This window comes from Staurois parvus, unplaced genomic scaffold, assembly GCF_062004578.1.
Source record: "Staurois parvus isolate SC_StPar_1 unplaced genomic scaffold, SC_StPar_1.0 ptg000045l, whole genome shotgun sequence".
Taxonomy (NCBI): domain Eukaryota; kingdom Metazoa; phylum Chordata; class Amphibia; order Anura; family Ranidae; genus Staurois; species Staurois parvus.
This window is the reverse complement of record NW_028317841.1, coordinates 2,154,061-2,178,533: the sequence shown is the minus strand read 5'-3', so window position 1 is coordinate 2,178,533 and position 24,473 is coordinate 2,154,061. Positions and strand designations below refer to the sequence as shown.

General features: G+C 40.5%; 1 protein-coding gene across 2 annotated transcripts in view; it reads left to right on the top strand.

The window, feature by feature from the left end:
* SOCS6 (suppressor of cytokine signaling 6) overlaps positions 1-21,808 on the top strand; it is a 49,708-nt gene extending 27,900 nt beyond the window's left edge. For both annotated transcript variants that reach the window (XM_089664018.1, XM_089664010.1), the window contains exon 2: positions 19,908-21,808. In XM_089664018.1, the coding sequence (XP_089520144.1) occupies positions 20,032-21,636 (1,605 nt within the window). In that variant the 5' untranslated portion in view covers positions 19,908-20,031 and the 3' untranslated portion in view covers positions 21,637-21,808. The remainder of the gene's footprint in view (positions 1-19,907) is intronic.
* The last annotated feature ends 2,665 nt before the right edge of the window (positions 21,809-24,473 follow it).

The following is a 24,473-nucleotide window of genomic DNA, read 5'->3' as shown; positions in this document are numbered from 1 at the left end:
TTTGTTAATGCACACTCCACAAGGGCCTTGTTCACTTCCTGGGTAGAGAGGGCTGGTGCCTCCCCACAACAGATCTGTAAGGCGGCTACCTGGTCAAGCTTCTCCACGTTTAATAAACAATTATAATGTAGATAGTCCAGTCAGGAACAGGCTTTTGGGTGTAAGGTCCTCCAGGCGGTAGTTCCCCAACCCCCCCCCCCCCCCCAGGCTGGTAAGTTCCTGCTTATTGTTTCATAGTCTGTCCTGGAAGACGACTTGGTAAAACCGGAGTTAGACGTACCGGCAACTCTATTTTCAGGAGTCTTCCAGGACAGTTGGATTCCCACCCTTGACTTTTGATTTTGCTATCTGTGGTTTTTCAGGTCTGTCCTTCGGTTCTTGATTATACTAGCAGTAGGGACATCATGATGACATCATAGGTAGTTATCTTTGATTTATAATTTCTGCAGCTTGAAAAGTAGTTAATTGGTATGTGATGGCAATGTGGATGGGTAGTGTTACAAGACTATAGCAGAAGGCAGTGATTTCCAGAGTTGGGCTTTGAAAGCGAAACACTGGCTGTAAGACTTGACCAGACATAAATTTAGTGTCTAATACCATCACTGTAAATGTCTTTTAATCACTTTAATACTGCGCTATACCCGAAAGATGGGAGGGTGTCTATAGATGGTCTTCCAGAACACACCTCGTGCATCAAGCACACTCTGTGATGCAGCTGATCACAGAATGTGGTAAAGGGCCAATGACAGCGGTCCTTTACCATGTAATCAGCTGTGTCCAATCACCGCTGATCACATGTAAACAGACTTGCTGGTTACAATTTTTTCCTTTTCCTCAGTGCTGTCACTGTGTGAGGTAAGGAAAGCTGATAACTGGCAATACTGCCAGTGCTTTGTGTATACTGATTATTAGTGCAGCTTTTCAGTGCAGCCTCAAGAGCGCCTCCTCATCAGTGCACTTCCTTAGAAAAATTACTTATTTTGCTAAATTTTATAACCGCAACAAAGAAAATGTTTTGGGGATTTTTTTGCGAAATGTTTGGTCTTTTTTTCGATGGTGACAGCGCTGAAAGCTGAAAATTGGCCTAGGAAGGAAGGAGATGAAAGTACCCTGTATTGAAATGGTTAAACTTCATTAGGCAATTTTTGCATCAAAGGTTGGTTGTATATCCAGCACGAATGTACTCTATCAAATTATATATAAAATCAAGTGCATTTTTGCACAATTGATGCTGTGTAAGTGCATATGCACTTACAGTTGTGACCAAAATTATTCAACCCCCACTGAAATTGAGTGTTTTGGCCAGTTTGACATTGCTTTTGATCATTCAGTCATCTTGCTTACATTTACATTAAAGAGGCACTTGTAGGTCAGACAAATATAACATAACAGTTATAATGAAATAACCACAAATGTCTTTTCTGTGCTCACAGCATTATCAGTTTTATTCAACCCCCAAGTGACATTCAATCTTAGTACTTAGTACAGCATCCTTTTACAGTTATAACAGCTTTTAAACGTGAAGCATAGCTTGACACAAGTGTCTTGCAGCGATCTACGGGTATCTTCGCCCATTCTTCATGGGCAAAGGCCTCCAGTTCAGTCACATTCTTAGGCTTGCGCACTGCAACTGCTTTCTTTAAGTCCCACCAGAGGTTCTCAATCGGATTTAAGTCTGGTGACTGCGATGGCCACTCCAAAATGTTCCAGCCTTTCCTCTGCAACCATGCTCTAGTGGACTTGGAGGTATGCTTGGGATCATTGTCCTGTTGAAAGGTCCAACGTCTCCCAAGCCTCAGGTGTGTGACGGACTGCATCACGTTTCCATCCAATATCTCCTGGTACTGAAGAGAATTCATGGTACCTTGCACACGCTGAAGCTTCCCTGTACCTGCAGAAGCAAAACAGCCCCAAAGCATGATTGACCCTCCACCATGCTTCACAGTAGGCAAGGTGTTCTTTTCATCATAGGCCTTGTTCTTCCTCCTCCAAACATAGCGTTGATCCATGGGCCCAAACAGTTCTAATTTTGTTTCATCAGTCCACAGAACACTATCCCACAACTTTTGTGGTTTGTCCACATGGCTTTTGGCATACTGCAGTCGACTCTTCTTATTCTTTGGAGACAGCAAGGGGGTACGCCTGGGAGTTCTGGCACGGAGGCCTTCATTACGCAGTGTGCGTCTTATTGTCTGGGCTGAAACTTCTGTACCCACATCTGACAAATCTTTTCTCAGTTCCTCAGCAGTCACACGGGGACTTCTCTCCACTCTACGCTTCAGGTAGCGCACAGCAGTCGAAGTCAGCATCTTCTTTCTGCCACGACCAGGTAGCGTTTCAACAGTGCCCTTTGCCTTGAATTTGCGAATGATGCTTCCTAAGGTGTCTCTTGGTATGTTTAACATCTTTGCAATCTTCTTATAGCCATTGCCCTTCCTGTGAAGAGAAATCACCTCTTCTCTTGTCTTCCTGGACCATTCTCTTGCCTTCACCATGTTTGTAACCACACCAGTAAATGTCTAGAAGGAGCTGAGTATCACAGTCATTTTAAAGCTGCCTAATTGGTGCTTATTATGCTTGATTGCTGCTCGGTGACATCCACAGGTGTTTTCAATACCTGATGGAAAGCACCTGTATGAACCTCTGTTCTTCAGAGTGGTAGTCTTTAAGGGGTTGAATAATTGTGGCAATGAAGAAACCACATAAGAACCATTTACTACTGTATTACATAAACAATTGATGTCATTTTAGTTGCATTTGGGTAGTTACAACGTCCTTGTAGGATTTGATTCTGAATACAATTCCAAATGTACACTATAGTCCCTAAACCCCTTTACAGCATTGGGGGTTGAATAATTTTGGTCACAACTGTAGATGGGTGCACTTCCGCCCGTGCTTTAAAGTAGCCAGGTAGAAGTGCACCTCACACACATCGGAACCTTACTCCTTAACTGATGCAGGCAACTTTTTTGGTCTGCTACTTTTGATGCAGTGGTGGCGCTGGTGGTTATTGGTTCATCTGGGTTTGTTTTCTTGCAGTATAGTGCCTCTGGGCAGGCCACTGTATGTTAGGTTGAGGAGGGTCAAGATGGTGCCTGCTTTGTTTCGGAACCAGATGATGACACACTTGTCGGTGTGTGTGAGGTGCACTTGCACCCGGCTGCTTCAAAGCATGGGCATCCACACTCGGGCATCATTCTTTTCCCACGCAGATTGGCAGAAGAGGCTGACATCGGGGGGGCATTGGGCCAGTGAATACTACAGGCTGCTGGGGTGGAGGACCTACTGCTGGTAAAGGCTAGGCTATGTGCAGGGCCCAGACAGCAAGCCTAGTGAATCTCCCCTGTGAGGAGCCATCGAGGAGCAATGAAGCCTCCTGCTAGATTGAGCTCCACCTCTATTTTTTTAGAGCTGCAGTTCTTAAGATAAGCCTGTACCAAGTACCTTGTGATTATTGCTTTAGGTTAGGGGTGGGCAACTGTTGCCCTCCAGCTGTTGTAGAACTACAAGTCCCATGAGGCATTGCAAAACTGACAGTTACAAGCATGACTCCTAAAGGCAGAGTCATGATGGGACTTGTAGTTCACCAACAGCTGGAGGGCCACAGTTGCCCACCCCTGCTTTAGGTTACTGGGCTTTTAGCAAGGCTTTCCTACCTATTGTATTTTATGGTAGTCCAGCCTATAAGATTGTGGAGATTGTAAATGTAAGCTTTCTGTTTCATAAAGCAAGCTTTGTTTGAGAAATCTTAAGTTTATAATAGGATTAGAATTTGCTATTTGCATAAGGGTTTTTATGTCCATGTGTTAGGGTACGCTTTTATCAAACTGATGTGCGTGGATTGTACACTTTCAGTTGTATTTGTTTTACTTGCCTGGTAATGGCGGATTTACATGTAGTGGCTACAGTTTGCAGTGTCATGGCTGAGTGATTCCATCCATGGGTCCACCTACCTTGCCAATATTTTACCAGAGAGACAAGCAGCCTTGCCATTTCTCTGTGTGCATCACAAATGCATATTTATTTTTAAGCAGAGGCCCTAGAGAATAAAAAGGTGCCTGTTGCATATTTTTTTATTTCATGCAGTATTTGCACAGTACTTTTTTTTCAAACTTAATTTTTTTTTTAAATTACACTTTAATGCATTTCAATGCACAAAACCATAATATAATACCTAATTGTTTTGGTGAAATATAAAAGATGTTATGCCAAGTAAACAGATGCCAAACAACACTTTTTAAACTTGGGCATGCCTGTGCAACAGCACCAAACTTTAGTATCTAAAATGCTCTTTAGGCATTGCTTGAAAAGCCTTTTACAGGTTACCAGTTTAGAATTACATAGAATGTCTGACACTAGAATTATTGCTCTTGCTCTGACATTCGCGGCCCTACCTCATGTGGGGTGTGATCACGGTTTACGCTAACTTTCTTTATTTTTTTATTTTTTTTTTTTTGGTCACTTTCATTGCTATCAGAATGGATGAACATGGTAGCATGGACCGTGGCAGATCCTGCTTTTGAGGTTTTGGTTATATATACTCTGCATATTGTATTTACACTTGTTCAGCTAACTGTTGCTGCTTCAATTGGATCGCTGCCACACACATCATTATGTTGCCTATGGAGCGATCTGTAGAAGTAACAGAAGCCCAGGAACTGATTGTTTCAACTCTTGGGCTTAGAGCTGGTCCATGCCTGTAAGACAGCCAGCAGTTCAGCACTCCTGCCAGGTGGAGCCACTGTGTTGGGGCACTTATTCAAAATTGAACATTGATAGGTAGCTGCTGTCACTGCTCTATTTTAGAATTACGCCCAGAGCTCAAGTGGTTTAGATTCTTCACAAATGTGGTGTGTTTGTGCCATTCTGAATGACACTTCGACAAACATATTATAAACAAATGTACATGTACTTTAGTACACCATTATGTACAGGTGAGAATTCCCTGAAGTACAGTTATGTTTTTTGTATTGAGGCTTGTTTAGAGTGAATGAGGTGCATTAATGCAATGTGCATCAGCATGCAGAAAACGTACAATAATGTGCACATAGATTTTGAATATAGCCTAAAGCATTATGTGAAAATATCTTTTAAATCTCTATGTGTATATCTCCTTATTAGCGGTATTGGGGTTTTAAACTTAATCTATGTAATATTCCCATATTTAAATGGTTATATTGTTTGTTTATATTAGTTTTTTTAGATGTATGGATCAAATAGAAAGTGTTTTGCATTCTGCAGGGGACTTGTTTTCCCACTTTTTACCTCCATGGTTCAGTTTATACTTTGTTCACACAGTTAATAAATTTTCTTACCATCTAAGAATAAACCTATGTTAATTGCATACCATGCTAGAGTTGTGATAACTCTTCCTAGCAACTGTTGTTAACACAGTGATTCATCCATTTTTTCCCTCTTGTAATCACAGTACTCTGAAGAGAACAAAAATATATTGGTCTGCTAATTTAAATGCCTACTGTCAAGATCGTGATACTCTGGATACCGTTTTCTCAAAGTACATGTATAAATTAAGCAAATTACATGACTATTTTATTAAAAATTCTTGTTTTCCTATATTTAAAAGGATTGTTAGTCGTAAGTTGTGACATTTGTATGGTTCTTTGTGTGTTTTGCTAAATGTACTATTTAATTCAGTTGAAGTGATATCGACAAAAGCTGCAACTTTTTAACTCTGATGTTTATCATTTCTGGTGACCGTAGGTTTGAATTTTTAAATGCAACCGAATAAATGTCTCTTTCTGAAGTTGCTATGGCTGTGAACTTGCAATTTGGATTTTTTTTTTCTCCAAAGTAAGCCAGCCAGAATGACTTACCAGTGTCATCAGAGAGAGGCAGGAGAGGAACATTGTATACAGTGACTGTCACTTTATGTCAGTGCCAGTTTTTAAATGTAATTACAACCTTTTTTTTTTTCTTTCACTATAGCTCAAAGAATCAGCTGTCCCTTTCCCTCCAGCTAAAAGAAACAAAGTTTCCTTCTTAGTTTATTTCCCTGATTTAAAATAAACAATATTTCCTTCTAGTTTTGTTTCCTGAGATAAAAGAAACAAAGTTTCCTTTAGCTCTGGGGAAAGTGACGGCTAATTCTGTGAGCTACAGTGAAGGAAAAAAAAAAAAGCCGGTAATTGCATTTAGAAATCAGCACTGACATATAGTGACAGCCAGTGAGGGAGCCTCTCTGTGTACACTGCTCCCTCACTGTATACACTGCCCCTCTCCTTCCCCCTCCACTGCTCCTCTCCCCACTCCCTCCCCCCTACAAAGAGGACCTGTCACTCATATGCTATCACATAGGGGACTATTGGTCGAACAGAACCCAGGAGTCGCAGCTGCTGCTTATAGCCCTTCATAGAAACTAATTACAGGATGCAGCTGTATGCAGGTATATGCTGGTATTTGCGTAACCGTGCACATATATATACAACATCATGCGTGTTTATAGGTAGTTACTGGCATGCTCTACAGCCCTTGTGCAATAAATCAACTGTAACTGCAGTAGCCTATATATCTTTATCTAATTACTTAGATGTGTAATTGTTCAGAGGACAACCTCTATTTAAAATAAAATGCTATTTAGTTGCCCAAGTATGACATATTTACTTGAATGTAATGCCATAGGACAACACTTTTTTGATTTGTGACATTGTACAAGTTTTAGCAATGCTTCCCTCGTATAGGGATTTATGTTCATATGTCCTAAGGTAGAGGTGGACAAATAAAGGTGCCAAAAGGAATTAGATGGCTGTGCATTGATGATACGGCAGTTGGACGATTTTACATGGACTTTGGGGAAGGCCTGCAGACATAAAATTGTTTCCCTTTCTGGCTGTAAATATCTGTATCGGGCAAGCATACTCTAATGCCTGTAGACAGCTCTAGCATTCAAGAACCACATGGATGAAGTTTGTAGGCTACAGGAACTCTTTAGAAACAGGTATACGCTCTTTTATTTACACTAAAGTTGATCAAGAGTAGTTACTGGATGCCTGTGTTCTGGGAATTCTCCTGAGCTGTACAAAACTCTTCTTCATGCTATTAGTATTCTCGCTAAGGTCAGTTCTGTTTTTTATAATATTACATCAAAATCACACTATTAACACACGATCTACACCTACTGTATTTACCAACCTAGCATTGGCATTTAAACACACATTCCTTCGCCTTCAATTTTGGCAAAATGCTGCAGCACATCCTTGCTTTGCTAGCAGCTGACCATAGTAGAGACTGGGGGTTATGCTTCAGTTCTTATTCCAATCTGTAAATCTCTGATGGTATTCAGGGGCAGTACATTCATTTTCATCATCGCTTGCAGCCTGAGGCCCATTCATTTGAATGAGCTGCCGTACCTACAAGGGAAAAAAATCCCCAACCCGTTTTTCGAAACACTGCCGCACTAAACCACATACACTGACAGACTGATAGCTGCATTGTCAGTCTGGGGGGAGGGTTGTGTTGATGTATTAGCAGATTTAGTTACACTAACAAATTAAAGCTGAACTCCAGCTAACACAGTTACAGCAACAGTTGTTTTTTTTTTTTTTTTGTTTTTGTTTTTTTTTCTTCTTTTGGGATAAATATTTTACATAAAAGCTGTAAGCACCTCTCTGTGGTAAATGGTTAGTCTAAACCCTTCTTTTGCAGGACATCTTGTTCTGTTGAAAAATAAGAATTACTGGCTATATCACCAGGTGAAATCCCAAAAACAAAACTAATGCAGCTAGCACATCTAATAATTGGAAAGCTGCAATATAATATGTTTGCTTTGCTTTTCTTTTTAATACCGCTTTAGCTGTGATGCTAAATTCCCTTTCCAAAGGACCTCCTTGATCCTCGGGCATCAATATCACTCCACAATATTCTGCCTTGTTTGCTGTGAACTATTATCTCCTCCTTTTTTGTGTCTTATCTAACCATCTACAGTCTTCTTTCCTGGATGGACTTCATCAACACAGTAAAAATAAATCTGTTGCCCAAGTGTTTATATTACTTTTGGCCCTTTTCCATGCTACATTTTTTACTTTTGATCCAGTGATGCATCTTATCCTTCATTTAGACCCGGTTTCCATATATGCGAATTGGATGCGTTTTTGAACTGCATCCAATTTTACATGACATGTAAACCAAAATCTTGTACTATGGAGAGCAGGTTCACATATGTCCGGGTTTGTGGCAGTTAGGTCAAATATGGTTTTCAGCCTGGTTTAAATGCGATTTTCCAATGTCACACACTAACAATTCGCATTGAAATTGCGCCTGAACCGCTGAACAAAATTGCACCGGGTTCTTTTACAAATCGCACTGCAAAGCGGCCCTGCACATATGTGAACCAAGGCTGAGGTACTCGAGTGACTCAGAATAACTTGTGCCACCCTTCATATACAGAAACATCAAGGAGGGGGCACTAACTTTCTCAAAGCAGAAAAATATAAGGCCACCCAATTCTGTCAACTTTCCTTATGCCTCTCAGGATGTCCTCCTGTGGGTTTTGTTAGAAATTCCAAATCCCTGCCATACTGCTGATCACTTACAGACTTTTTGCTTGTGGATTTTTCTTGACCCTCTTCCTCGATCCTTCTGATGATCCGTAACGTGAAACTATGCGTATCTGTTTGCTTCTCCACTAAACTCCTGTCCCCTTTCGCTGCTAAACTTTAATGCTCTTTTTTTCTGTGGATAGAAAACTCTGTATCCTTTTCTTGGTTGAGTATGATCGTTATTTACAGCTTGGACACTCAATTTCCTAATTTGCTAAATATTGGGAGTTTTCTTACACTAAATGATTTTTGGGGCATATTTATCTTTACACCCTGGCTGTCCTTAAATTACCTTCCATCCTATGCTCCATGGGCTCTTGTTCCCCACATTCCTTATCCTCGTACGCAAGTTTCTGGAAACGCAAGCTTAACCTCCTGAAAGCTCTAGAAGACTGGATCAAAGCCTGGTCCAAAATGAAATTAAATGGTCATTTTATTAATAACACTCTTGAGTCTGCTTGCCAGGTTGTATTCCATTGGTGTTGGGTACCAGCGCAGATGGAAGACGCTCTCTTGTTCAATGATGAGAGATGTCTTGGAGGATGTGGTCAGAAGGGTGATGTTTTACATGTTTGGTCCTGCTTGAGTCTGATTTCCTTTTGGTCTAAAAACCCTGCTTCTGATTTGCTAAAGCCTAGCCAAAGATCACAAAGCCTATAGGGCTATTGTCAGACATTACTGGCATCCGTGCAGACTTTAAACACTGCCTGATAAGTAGTGTTGATCAAAAAGGCTCAAAGGATTTTCAAGATATTAGTGCATAATTTTTCTGAACCAGTCTGTGCTAACTACATAGGACTTCTTTTAGCCCCAAGTCAGAACCTATTTCAATTACTGAAACCTCTAGTTTTTATCAGGGCTGTCAGTCAGCATCCTCAACTTTCTTGAAGAGCTCTTTCATACTGTCTGCAGTGGAAAAATGCAGTTTACCACTAGGGCACATTGAAAACAAAGGTTATAGAGTGCCTTGAAAAAGTATTCATACCTTTTTTGACATTTTACACATTTTTGTTATGTTGCAACCAAAAGCGTAAACGTCTTTTATGTGATAGACCAACACAAAGTGGCACATAATTCTGAAGTAGAAGGAAAATGATAAATGGTTTTCAAATTTTTTTTACCAATAAATATCTGAAAAATGTGGCATGCATTTGTATTCAGCCCCCTTTACACTGATACCCTCAACTAAAATATAGTGGACAGCCGAGGCTCCTGTGCGCTGGATCAAAAGGGGGCTCAGGTAAGTATTAGGGGGCTGTGGAGGGAACAGCACACAGAAGGTTTTTCTCCATCACCGATATTGGTATCTGTGCCAATACCAAGCATTTTCATGAGTACTTTTCAAAATGTTCCCGAAACTGATACTTTTCGGTGTGATTTGTGTCCATACAAAATGTATGGATGCAAATCTCACAGCAAAGAATAGCATGTGGTTTTAATAGGAAAGCGGTGCAATTCCTGTGCAAATCGCAAGCTGTTTCCCCACTGCTCCTGTGTGAGTTTACACAGGAATGGTGTGGAAAACCTCCCTGGATTGATCCCATGCTGTTACATAAGGGAAAGCTGATTCACAGGTCGACTTTCTCAACTCTTCTTGCAGGGATGATGGTACGGGTTAGACTGCTTCTGATTAGTCAGCACCGTAATCATCACATCTACTTTTGTTGAAGAACATGACTAAACAGATTGTTTCACCTATGGTGGAAGTGACATATACTTTAAACAATACACACAAGGTATATATCTGTTGAGACACTTTTCGTTCAGCTCCCAAAATTAATTCCAACCAACTGGTGTTTTAGAAGACAAATTCCAATGTACAGACTTCCTTCATCTCCATATTACATGTATGCTATGCAGTTGTCTCAAGTGGAAAATGTTTAGAAGTTAGTTTTATAAGTATAGAACCACCTTCATCCATGTAAATCCTTGAAGTTCATTGCATCCTCATTCCACTAAACAGCATTTCCAACATATGGTGTAATGGTGTAAACTCCCTGATGATCCATACTACATACATACCAACCATGAAAACTCAAATGGAACCACCGGATCGCATCCAAACTGGGATCTTTTTGTAATGTCAAATTACTATATACCATCCAGAAATCGCCAATATAAGGCTTTAGATACACTACAGTTCAGTCTGCGATAAGATCACAACATAAAGGCCACAATGCCAGTTCATGATCCGCATTAATGATGCACTGTATTTTCGTGAAGACGCATAGATGACTGTCAATACGGAGACTGCACTAATCTGTACTTAAATAAAATAAAGCTTTGGATGCTATGGGTAACTCTCCAAGTCAGCTTATTGGAGTCTAAAATGGATTAGATCACACGTGTCCCAGTGGTTTTGTACATTATCAAGATTTCTCTGACATACTAAAACCGATAGATCAAAACCAGACTTTCCTTGCCATCACCAAGTTTGGTGCGTTACATCTTTCAACGTATTCGGCATTAATTCATACTCCAAATTATTGCACTATTGGGATATTATACCCTGTTAACAGGAACAAATTTAAACTTTCCTGCAGAAGAATGAGAACTATATTGTGAAGACTATTGAACCAGACTTGGTGAGACGGGTATAAATGTATGAAAAATATAACTGAGCCTAAACTCCAGAAGGTTTTCCAAGGCCCTTTAGGGGTGCTCCATAATTGATCTTAAACATACAGTAGATATAAAAGTGTACACACCCCTGTTAAAATATCTGGTTTCTGTGATGTAAAAAATGAAACAAAGATAAATCATTTCATTTCAGAACTTTTTCCACCTTTTTAAAGTGACCTATAAACTGTTGAAAAACAAACTTAAATCTTTTAAGGGGGGGGGGGGGAGTAAACCTAAAAAACTAAAATGATGTGTTTGCATAAGTGTGCGCACACTCTTATAACTGGGAATGCAGCTGTGTTCAGAAATAAGCAATTACAATCATGTTAAATAGGAGTCAGTACACACCTGCCATCATTTAAAGTACCTCTGATTAACCCCAAATAAAGGTCAACTGTTCTAGGTCTTTCCTGACATTTTCTTAGTCGCATCCTACAGCTAAAGCCATGGTCCGCAGAGTGCTTCCAAAGCATCAGAGGGGTCTCATTGTTAAAAAGTATCAGCAGAAGGGTACAAAAGAATATCCAAGGCATTAATATACCATGGAAAACCGTGAAGACAGTCATCATCGAGTGGAGAAAATATGGCGCAACAGTGACATTAATAAGAACTGGACGTCCCTCCAAAATTGATGAAAAAGACGAGAAAAAAACTGGTCTGGGAGGCTGCCAAGAGGCCTACAGCAACATTAAAGCAGCTGCAGGAATATCTAGCAAGTACTGGCTGTGTGGTACATGTAACAACAATCTCCCGTTTTCTTCATATGTCTGGGCTATGGGGTAGAGTGGCAAGATGGAAGCCTTTTCTTATGAAAAAAAACATCCAAGTCCTGCTAAAATTTGCAAAAACACGTGAAGTCTCCCAAAAGCATGTGGGAAAATGTGTTATGGTCTGATGAAACCAAGGTTGAACTTTTTAACCATAATTCCAAAAGATATGTTTGGTGCAAAAACAACACTGCACATCACCAAAAGAACACCATACCCACAGTGAAGCATGGTGGTGGCAGCATTATGCTTTGGGGCTGTTTTTCTTCAGCTGGAACTGTGGCCTTAGTCAAGGTAGAGGGAAATGTGAACAGTTCCAAATACCAGTTTAATATTGGCACAAAAGCTTCAGGCTTCTGCTAGAAAGCTGAACATGAAGAAGAACTTCATCTTTCAGCATGACAATAACCCAAAGCATACATTCAAATCAACAAAGTAATGGCTTCACCAGAAGAATAATAAAGTTTTTTGGAATGGCCCAGCCAGAGCCCAGACTTGAATCCGATCGAAAATCTGTGGGGTGATGTGAAGAGGGCTGTGCACAGGAGATGTCCTCACAATCTGACAGATTTGGAGTGTTTGTGCAAGGAAGAGTGGGCAAATATTGCCAAGCCAAGATGTGCCATGCTGATAGACTCATACCCAAAAAGACAGTGCTGCACTAAAATTAAGAGATGCTTCAACAAAGTATTAGTTTAAGGTGTACACACTTATGCAACCATAATATTTTTGTTTTTTTTTGTTCCACCTAAAAGATTTCAGTTTCTTGTTCAACTGAGTTGTACAGTTTGTAGGTTACATTAAAAGTGGAAAAGTTCTGAAATTATTTGTCTTTTTTTACATCATAGAAACCTGACATTTTGATGGGTGTGTAGGCTTTTTATATCCACTGTACATATATCCAAAAGTAATAGTTTTTATATAATGCCACAACCAGTATAAAAAAAACAAACTATAAAAATGCATGAAAGCTCAAACAGTAATTGAGCCCGAGATAGCAGGTTGTATTTATTTTCTATATTAATTTTGCTTCTTTTTGTAAAACTCGTTTATGAAGGTCTCCCCCTCCAGAGTCACAATTGAATTTCAAATGATGAAGTCTTCCATCATATTGAAAAATTCAGTGTCTTTCTACAGGGGATCTGAGATTGTATGTACTTATGTCATAAATTTGCTCATACAGCCTCCTTCTTATTGTCCTGAAGGTCTTTTCAACTGCCACATTTAAAGGTTAGTATTAAAGACCATCCTCTGAATGTCAGTCAGTCACCTCTTGGCATCTTTAAATCCCCTGTAGCTAATTGTATATAGTCGGCTACAATAATGTACATGCAGTGCTCACCCTTACCGCATTTCCATACTCCATTTCCTTGGTGGGTGTTAGTATCTGTTCTGTTTTGTTTCTGTTGCTATATACCAACATTTCATGTATAGATTTTGCCCTCCTATAAGTGATACTGGTCTATATAGGGACACAACTTTTTACTTGTCTTTGGTCAGTTTAAGACCAATGGTATATATCCTAAACCTTAGGAGAAACACAGTATATTGGAAACATAACCTAATATCATTTTCCTTGTTCAGCGCTGAGCTAAGGAATCATCACTAGTACTTTTTTTTGCCCTCCAGTAGGCTTGTCGGAGCCATTTATTCTACAAAACCTATTTCTCAATTCACCTGCTTCTATTTTTGAAGCAGGTGCAATTCCTGTGAGCCAGTAAATATTGTCCAATAGGTATACCCCTAACAAAGGTTCCAGGATGAAAACTGTTTGCTCGCGATAAGTTATTTGACACTGTAGGTTTGTATTCATTTTGCTGCTTTGCTCTATTTCAATCATTAAATCCAAAAAAGTAATTGCAGACCAACTGCATCTGCATGGAACTTTTGAAATTCAGGGAGTTGTTACCAAGTGCCCTCACAAAATACAAAGCCTTCTCTTTTCTACGTGTTCATAGGGTACGGTCTTTGTTGAAGAACATGTGTCAGATTCAGACCGGGTCACTATTCCATCCAGACCTGCCCCAGTCACGACATTTTAGCAGCTGCTGGCTCTTCCTCTCAGCTGCCACTAGTGCGGTCATCTTCGCAGAGCTGACATTGGGTGGTAGCGTAGTGCTGGACAGAGGGCGAGAGCTGCCCCAGTTAACTTGTTGCTAGGATGCAAGGTGGTTCTAGTAGCCACAAGCTGGTTAACAGGAAAAGTTGTGCAATTCTGCCCCTCCATCCAGAACTGTCCCACCTCCTGATGTCCGCACTAGACCTGCTATGCCTCCTGTTCTCCGCCCTGTGAAATGTAGGACAGGGAAGAGGGCTATTACATGGTTATGAAGAACGGGGTAAAGCTGGGGGGTGATGTGAAGGAGAGCCCGAGACTGCAGTGTGAAGGACGGAGTGATCTAAAAAAGAATGGCTATAAGGGGGGCTGAAGAGTGGGGGGTGATGTGTAGGGGTGTTTGAGGACACTGCTATGAAGAGAGACTGATTTGGATATAAAACTGAGGGGGATACTGATGTGAAGGGGGGTTGTGATGCACGGGAGGACTGAGAACACTAACATAATAATGGGATTGTGATGTGAAGGATCTGAGGCTATGTTCACATCATTATGCTGTGCATTTTACGTGTAGGTAGCCCATTAATTTCAGTGGGCTGCCTTATACACAGAAACGCAGAGAAAAGTCCCTGACCCTTTTTTAAAATTGCGCCGTACCGTGCCACATGGTTTTGCTGCACCAAGTTGTTTGGCACTCGTGAAAATGCACTGTATTTGCCAATGCAAAGAAGTGCTAATAGGGATCAAAACATGTGATGTGGACCTCTGCTGGAAGAACATTTTACTGATTGGACTTCCGTGAATTGTGATTCAATACCCCTGACATACTGTGTTAACTGTTTTCAGTGTTTTTAAAAAGCAGATTTTAAGTGTGGTGCTCTAAAGGACTTTATTATTACTAATTATATAATGTTCACATTCAGTTCTTAGAGTCCAAAAGCAGGTTGTTTTGTGATTTGTGATTCAAATCTCGTTAGTCCATGGATGTGTGCCAGCTCTGCATGCAATCTCCTGATATCCTCACTGTCTGGATACTCCCTATGTTGGCGCATTCCATCCTTGCATTGGATGCCTTGCTTTACATCCCCATTCAGGCAGGGTAGTGATTCTATAGTGAAAATGTATTTATTTTTTTTTACCTTAATGCATTCCCTGCATTAAGGTAAAAAACGATTTCCATTACTTGTTTTGGCCTCAACTGTGGAACGCTCCTGGTGCCCCCTCAGCATATTGCTTGCTGAGGGGGCATTTGGAGGAAAGGAGAAGCTGGCACTTTTGTTTTAAAGCCAAAAAAAAGCACCTTTTTTTTTTTTAATTCATTTTAATTCCCCCTGCTCTATAATCCTAGGCAAAATGGCTCCACCTGGTGGTCTGATAGGGATCCTAATCTGAATTGCCTACTCGTCCCTCATTTTATTTATTTATATAGCCTGGACCAAGTTACAGCATTTTTAATTAGAACCCTGTAGGTCAACCTTCTATACCCTCTCTTCCTTACCTCCTGCAGGACCTTGTGTCCATCATGAGCCCTATCTTTTTAAATCAGATGGATTTATAAGATTCAAACCCTCTCCATCTGTTCTGTCAGCAGCAGTACCTTTTTACTTTGGACTCCTTTTCCACTTGGGGCCATGGTAGCCCTGGAGGCTAGTCTTTTCCTTAATTTCATTTTGTTTCTTGCCCTTTGAAACCTTCTAGTTTTTCTGCCATGTCCTGAAAGTGGTACTAAACCCACAACAGTAAAATCAGTCAGTATATGCAGTAAAGCATGCTTATTATTATCACTATGGAACCTAAGGGGTTAATCCTCTGCATTATGTAAAAATGCTGTTCTGATCCTCCCCTTCTTCCAGTCCCCCTCTCTTATCTCCTGATAAAGTCTATTGTGTGGAGTCACTCTGCACATGCTCAGTTTGGTGTAATTACTAGAGAGGTTTTTATAGGCACACCTCAGTCCTCCGTGTAAGTACAGTATTTCAAAGTGAAAAGTCTGTGCACTGTGTATAAAGAAGCTTCACTTCTTTACAAGTGCCAAATACAAATCCTCTGTGCACAGCCGTCCAACATCCTGTGCTCTCACCTATTATGACGGACCTCCCTATTAAGAGGTCATTATTATTATTATTATTATTCAGTATTTATATAGCGCTAAAAGGTTTGCTCAGCGCTGTACATTATAGTGGGGGACAGTACATGAGACAATACAGTAACAATACAATACACAAGGGGGTTAAGGGCCCTGCTCTTTCGAGCTTACAATCTAGGAGATACTCAACTTATGTACAACCACCTGGTGAAATGGCACTTCTCCACTTAGGCACCTGTTGCTCATTTCTACCACCTATTTCCCTTCCACTTGTGATGGTACAGCTCATAAACAAAAAAAAATACTGCATAGTGCACACTGCAAGTGTTTATTTAAATTAAATGGGTATAGCCACATACATGTTAAAAATATCAGCAGGCATTCATTCAGGTAAACCTCTTCAAGGTCTCTGCATTTTTGCCTGACCTAAGCTTCTTCACGTTTTTAAAAAATAATTTTAGGCCTGAAGATTACATAAAACCCCCAAAACATTATATATTTTTTTAAAGCAAAAAAACTAGAGAATACAATTGTGGTAGTTCCAATTTATGTTACACGATATTACTACAAAGGTCCAAGAAATGCAATGTGTAAAAAAAAAAATTAACTTAATTTTAGGGCACAGGACAGCAATAAATTACCCAACTGTTTGTTGTTTTTTTTTTTGCAAAATTTAAAAGATGAGGTTGCACTGAGTAAATAGCTATCCAACATGTCAAACCTTAAATTTGTGTGCGCTCATGAAATGGTGACAAACTTTAGTACCCTATATTTTCTATAGGTGATGCTTTACAACCCCTTATAGGTCATCAGTTTAGCGTTACAGAGGAGGTCTTGTGCTTGAATTATTGCTCTCACTCGTCACGCCAATACAGAATGTGTTTTGCAATCAACCCTTTCATGTTTATCTGCCCTGGCATGTGCTTTTACATTTTGTACGTGCGTATATGTGGGGGTGGAGGGAGGGGCTTTTTTTTTTTTTTTTTTTTTTTTTTTTTTGTGAGGAGGGGAGGTTATGTGCTTGGGTGTAACTTTAATTTTTTACAATTAAGTTAATTAACTTTTTTTTTTCTTTATCACATAGGGGGGGGAAAATTCTCCTATATGTTGATTTTTGGTGGCAGGTTCTCTTTACATCCCTGTACTCCACTGGATGTAATGCAGTGCACATCACACAGCATTACATTCTTTCTTTCCTGGCCTCGATGACTGGGAAAACTGTCCACAGGTACCCGGAAATTACGTCACTTCTGGGTCAGGACAAGAACAGGAGGGGAGTGGACATGTCCACTCTCCTCCATCCGCTCTACACGCTGGCATCCGCTGAACTCTTCCCAGACCCGTAGATGGGAAAGCGGAGCCCGGGAGATATAGGCAAGACGGAGGTACATGGGGTGGCGGACGAGGCTGGCACTTTGGGCTATGTGGAATCAATCGCTGCTGCCCAAATGTTTCCATCTGACAGGTGGATTGCTTCCACCTGAAAGTGTCATGATCACGGCGTCAGACCCCAAACCTTCTCACCAAACTCGTGACCGAAGGACTAGCCGATCTAAAACCGCGCTGTCACGTGCGTAACAATGCTGCACCCTGCACAACGATTTTCCAGCTAATTGGACAACAATCGATGTACCGGCAGCCTGAGCGATTGTTACTGGGTCAGGTTAATTACACAATTAACCCTTCACACTGCCACCACCTCCTTTTTGTACAGAGAAAGAGGAAACTCGGCAATTATCAGCTAAAACACTATAATGGTTGAGATAATCATCTGCATAATACGGTCACCGCAGGTCGATTATGCAGAGGGTTAAACAAACACTGTAGCGTTCTCTTTAGAGGCAGGAATTCGTAAATTGCAATAAAGCGCTATAAAAACAGCTTAACACTTTCAGAAGGAAAGATTTATTACTAAAAGGTCAAACGGGTGCAATAACAATATTTTAAGAAAAAGATGTAACTAAGATAGATATATAGAGAGAGAGAGAGAAATACGAACAGCACAGCAAAGAGAGAGAGGTGAAAGGGTTAAGGTACTTGCGAAAGTCCTGGGTTAGCAGATCCAAGTTTCAGAGTGAAAGGGCACGGGTCTCCCCAGGTGGTACTGATGTTAAAATGGGAAACGTCTTCAACTTACTCTCTTAGGCCTGACAGCCTATTTTTGTAGTTCCCCAGCAGGGGGTGTCTCTGACGTCAAGGACCAATACCCGTTTAGGGCGTGGAGGTCTAGGCGGATACCTCAACTAGAGCCAAAATCTCTCCTAACTCATATTTTGGCCCAATGAGGGACAACATGGAGATTCTTAACAAAATGGAAGACTGCGTCAGTCTCTGGTGCGCACATTTGCGACAGAAAGGTTTAACAAAAAAAAAAAATGAGAATATATTTGATTTGTGTCGCGCTCCACTAAATTAATTGCTTAAGTGAGCTATAATATATTTAAAGTGCAGTATGTGCTCAAATAATATATATATATATATAATCCAAAAAAATTATTAGATAAAAAATCTATATTGAAAATAAAAAATCAATGTGAATATATAAATTAATAAAATATATGGATATAATAAATTAAAAATAAATATATAGTGTCCAAAAAATATATATGTTTTTGTGTCTTGGAGTATAGTGCAAGACACAAGTCAATCCCATCTTTTTTTCTTGGATCTCTATTGCTTTCTGCAAACTGGTGCTTAAAATTGGGTGAGGTTATATGGGGAACACTGGGAAGTGGACCCAGCAAAGCTTTTGCTAGTATCCATTCACCTGAAGGTAGCAGCATATTACCCATGGTCTCTGAATCGATTCCCGTGTCTTGCACTGTATACCAGCTTACAGATATATCAAAATGTTGTCATACATTGACATTTAAATATCTTCCTTGCCCCCTAAAGTAGCAGCCACCTTCCAAAAAACGTCACTTAGTCCTGCTCTCAAGTTCTTCTCTGTTGGATCCTTTGACTCCACACGGCCTTTGCAAAGAGAAGTCTTAGCCGAATTCTGTTCCTGTTCCTATTGTGTATGTGCGCTTTTTAGTCCACTTATTCCTGTAGCTGGATTTGTACCCTGGGGTCTGCCATGATGCGTATTACCACAGTGCTACTGCTCTACTAATGGTAAATTTACAGCATCTTTATTTTCATTCTAGGTTATGGTCAAGATTTTTTTTGGCGATTCAGGTGAACTTATTATTTGCTTAGTTTTGGCACAAAGTATAGCAGTTTTTTCTAATCTATTGTAATATACAGAAATCTTTGTGAAGAAGTAACCCTTTTCAGAGTAAATAAAAGAGAAGTGTGTGTGATTGAGGTAAAGGGAAAGAACTGAGCGCAACTTGGTGTAAGGTGGGATCCATTGCCAGAGAAGAAGTTGATCTTTGAAATGATTATGCGGAAAGCAAAGGATTAAGCAAGTTATTGGGTTTTATGGAAGAGGCAGGTGTGTAGAAGTAGGAGTCAGGCAAGTGATAGGTGTGTGCATGTTTTTTGTTTTTTTAGAAATTGTAATGTTTTAGCATAAGGTTACTGCATCATGCTGTTGGAGAGATCACAATTATGTGACATTTATTGACATATTTAGGAGACCTTAAGGCCCAGTAAAATATTAAAGTTTGGCTTATTAAAGGAAGTAATTAAAATGGGGGGTTGACAAAGCAGGTACAATACATATGAAAGGATGAGCCATGTATTGTTGCCTCAAACTTCTGCTTTTTTTAGAGCTTTTTCTAGGTTGTTAAAGCTTGGAATGTTGACATGCAAAGCAGTGCAAATGTTTTGAGCCATTGCATCTGACTCTTTACATATGTTTTTTGTGTTCACAGGTGATGCTTACAGAAGCTAAATGACGCCATTTACACAAAGAGGAGAAGCAGTGATTAATGGCAGTGTGCTAGGGCAAATCCATTGGAAGAGTCCAAAAGCAACGAGACTTGATTGCTTGCCATAATGAAGAAAATCAGTCTGAAAACATTTCGCAAGTCTTTTAACTTGAATAAAAACAAAGAGGATAATGATTTTGTAATGGTACAGCAGCCTTCATTGACCAATAACTTTGTGAAAGATGATTCTCTGTTTGGCAGTTGTTATGGCAAAGACTTGACTGGATGTGAAATAAACAACGAAGAAGAGAAAGGTGGCAAAAATAGGCCAAAAAGCGAGAGCTTGATGGGAACACTAAAAAGACGCCTTTCAGCAAAGCAGAAACAAAAAGGAAAGGGAAGCACATCTGTGAACTCAGCAGAAGAAGACACATTTTCTTCTTCATCTGCACCTATAACTTTCAAAGATGTAAGATCTCAGAGATCATTAAGATCAACTTCACTTAGAACCCACCATTACAGTCCAACGCCATGGCCTTTGCGACCAACAAATTCTGAAGAGACCTGCATAAAAATGGAAGTCAAGGTGAAGGCATTGGTTCACTCCACCACTCCAAGCCCTGCACTTAATGGCGTTCGAAAGGACTTTCATGAGTTGCAAGCAGATAATGTCTTTCAGGAACAAAGCAATGTGATGAAAAATACAGAATCTCATAACGGAGATCTCCATCTACATATTAATGAACATGTGCCTGTAGTTATAGGACTTATGCCTCAGGACTATATTCAGTATACTGTGCCTTTAGATGAGGGAATGTATCCTTTGGAAGGGTCACGCACTTTCTGTTTGGACAGTTCATCCCCGATGGAAGTTTCTGCAGTACCATCCCATATTGGAAGTAATAGTTTTCACGAAGAAGAAAGTCAGGTGGCTCCGGATGTAGTGGTGGCTCCGGACATCTTTGTTGACCAGTCTATTAATGGTCTGTTGCATAGTACTAATGGAGTACTGTTTCAGAACTCCAGGGGAAGTCACAATGATGTCCCTCCACTTTCACCATTACTACCTCCAGTACAAAATAGTCAAGTCCAAAGGAACTTTGCAGGACTTAATAGCACAGATGCACACATGGCTGAAAACATGAGGTGCCATTTGAATTTTGATCCCAGTACTGCTCCGGGTGTGGGTCGAGTTTATGACTCTGTACAACATAGTGGTCCTATGGTAGTCACTAGTCTTACTGAGGAGCTTAAAAAACTTGCCAAACAAGGTTGGTACTGGGGGCCTATAACACGTTGGGAGGCAGAGGAGAAACTGGCCAATGTTCTGGATGGCTCTTTTTTGGTTCGAGACAGTTCTGATGATCGTTACCTTTTAAGCCTAAGTTTTCGTTCTCATAGCAAAACACTTCACACTAGAATTGAACATTCGAATGGTAGATTTAGCTTTTATGAACAACCAGATGTGGAAGGACATACCTCTATAGTGGATCTAATAGAACATTCCATCAGAGACTCTGAAAATGGAGCATTTTGCTACTCCAGATCCCGAGTACCAGGATCGGCCACTTATCCAGTTAGGTTGACAAATCCAGTATCACGATTTATGCAGGTACGTTCATTGCAGTACCTGTGCCGATTCGTCATACGTCAGTACACCCGAATAGACCTGATTCAGAAACTCCCTTTGCCAAACAAAATGAAGGATTATTTACAGGAAAAGCACTACTGAACTTGTGGGAATCTTGCAATTTTGCACTTTGGGAACAAAAAGAGATTTAAATACAGTTTACAAACTTTCGTCGCTACCCGAATATTTTGCTGCCACACAAATATAGTTTGGAAAAATTAGTGTAATGCATTATTCTTTTCTTTTTTTAATTAGTAAAAGTTTTAAAACATCAGATGTCTGAAATCACCATCTTTTATCAACATTCAGAATCACAATGCAAAATACTAGGTTCTCCTATTTTTTCATGTTCTTAGCTGCTATCCACTGTGATTATTATGCATTAAAAACACACATTTCATGTGTTCTTTGCCATCACTGACATTAAATTAAAACTTTAGATTCAGCTTTTAACGGTTTGTGTTGAAAGTACAAATTTTTCATACTTCTAATAATATATATTTATTTTAAAACTGGAGACAGACTAGAGACACATGATCAATCCTGGGCTAGAACTGCATCCAGAGCAAAATCATCTGTCCCTAACTGCAGGTAATTTGTCCACACGTACAACTTACTTCCCCATGTGAATGCTCTCTTATAGTTGACATGAGGCCAGGTTAGCTGTAACATTATTAATTGGTTACTGCAATTTTCAGTCTGTAAAGGACAACTGTACTTTAGTAAATCAAGTACCTTCCTCCCCACTGTGAATTTCACTGTGCGGTACTTCTCACCACTGCACACACTTTGTGTCCTCTTCTTGGTGTACTATGGCCATATTTATTCCTTTGAATGAGCACTATTCATGGCAGCCTTCAGCTATATGTATGGCCTCAATAGGAATGTGGTGCACTTGTGCATTGGGAAAAGGACCTAGCATGGACATTTTTTTTTTTTTTCTTGCATAAACTGTGGGAAGGACTGCAAAATGAAGATTATGGGGGCATGGAGAAAGGTGCTTACCTTGCCGGCTGCACTTGGAGGTGTGGGGTTTACTGAAAGGTCAACTTTACTGAGAGTAGAGTTTTCCATAAATCAGTCTAGTGTGGTGTTTCCAAGCTTTAGTTCTGCTTACCCCTTCCCATGAGTTCCTCAATCCCATCTAGGAACCGTTAGTACCCCTGTTATTTTGAATTCTTCAAAAAGAAGTGTTAGGGAGATGTTCTGTAAATTCCTCATTCACGACAGTTCAGCTTGTGTTTTGTAACCAGTTATAAACTCAAGTTAAATATTTGTTGATGTGCATAGGTCTGTCAACATGTAAGTACATTTGTTGCTGTGTTAGTGAAATGCTGACGGCTACAATTTGAAAGCTGTGAACACTTTTTTGGTTTAGACCTTTTTAACATTTAAGTGTGCTGGCCAAAATGGATTTAAATGATAGATTTAGATAGAGTAGGAAATGGTTAAAACACCTGCCAGTGTTCATGGGAAATGTTTACATTCTGTTAAAGGTCCTTTCACAAGGGCATTCTGTTTTTTTTTATTTTTTCTTCAGTTCAGTCAAGTTTTTTTCAAAATAAAAATGGATGAGTTTACATCCATTTTTTTCATCTGTTTTTTTAGTCATCAGCTGTCAGCAGGGTTCCCCACTGACAGCTGAATGTAAAAAAATAACAAATTGCCGGCAATTAAAAAATAATTTTAAAAAATGGCGTAAGGTCCCCTCCATCCATACCAAGCCCTTCGGATCTGGTTTGGATTTTTAGGTCAGAATTTAAAAAAAATTGGTGTTGAGTCCCCCCCCCCCCCCAAATCCTTACCAGACTCTTATCTGAGCATGCAGCCCGGCAGGTCAGGAAAGGGGGGGGGGGCGAGTGATGGGGACAAGGGCCTCTTCCTCACAACCCTGGACCGTGGTTGTGGGGGTCTGTAGGCACAGGGCTTATTGGAATCTGGAAACCCCTGGATCCCGCCCCCCCGTGCGAATGAGTATGGGGTACATGGTTGCGCTACCCATTCACAAAAAAAAGCTGTACAGTGAAAAAAGACAGGAGACAGTCTTTGACAAGTCCTTTATTAAAAGAAGGAAAATAAAAGAATGCCCCCTGAAGTAGATGCAATGTCAATCACAATGCCCGCCGATGCCGCTCCGAAAAAAAAAAAAAAGGCTTCGCTACCAACGCTAGCCCCCGGCCGTCTGCCTCTGAGCTGGCTTGACATTTCGGAGCGGCGGCGGCGGCAGCCATCATGATTAACGTTGGATCTACTTCGGGGGACATTCTTTTATTTTACTTCTTTTAATAAAGGACTTGTCAAAGAATGTCTCCTCTTTTTTCACATTACAGCTTTTTTTTTTTTGTGAATGGGTAGCGGTACCATGTACCCTGTACTCATTCACATGGGGGGTGGGATCTGGGAGCTCCTTGCTAAAGGGGGCTTCCAGATTCCGATAAGCCCCCTGCCCGCAGACCCCCACAACCACAGCCCAAGGTTGTGGGGAAGAGGCCCTTGTCCCCATCAACATGGGGACCAGGTGCTTTGGGAGGGAGCTCCCCATGTTGAGGGCATGTGGCCTGGTATGGTTCAGGAGGGGGGGGGCACTCGTGCACGCTCACTTCCCCTTTCCTGACCTGCTGGGCTGCAAGCTCGGATAAGGGTCCGGTATGGATTTTGGGGGGGGGGGGGCTCAACGCCTCCTTTTTTTTTTTTTGGTGTGGGGGTTCCCCTCCAAAATCCAAACCAGTTCCGAAGGGCTTGGTATGGTTGGAGGGGGGGCACCACACCAAATTTTTTTTTAATTGCCGGCAATTTTTTTTTTTTTTTTAACTAAAAACTCATCCCCCCCATGTTAAGGGCATGTGACCTGGTATGGTTCAGGAAAGGGCACATTCCTGACCTGCTGGGCTGCATACAGTCTGTTGACATCCAATTTTTTATCCGTTCTGGTTTTTTTG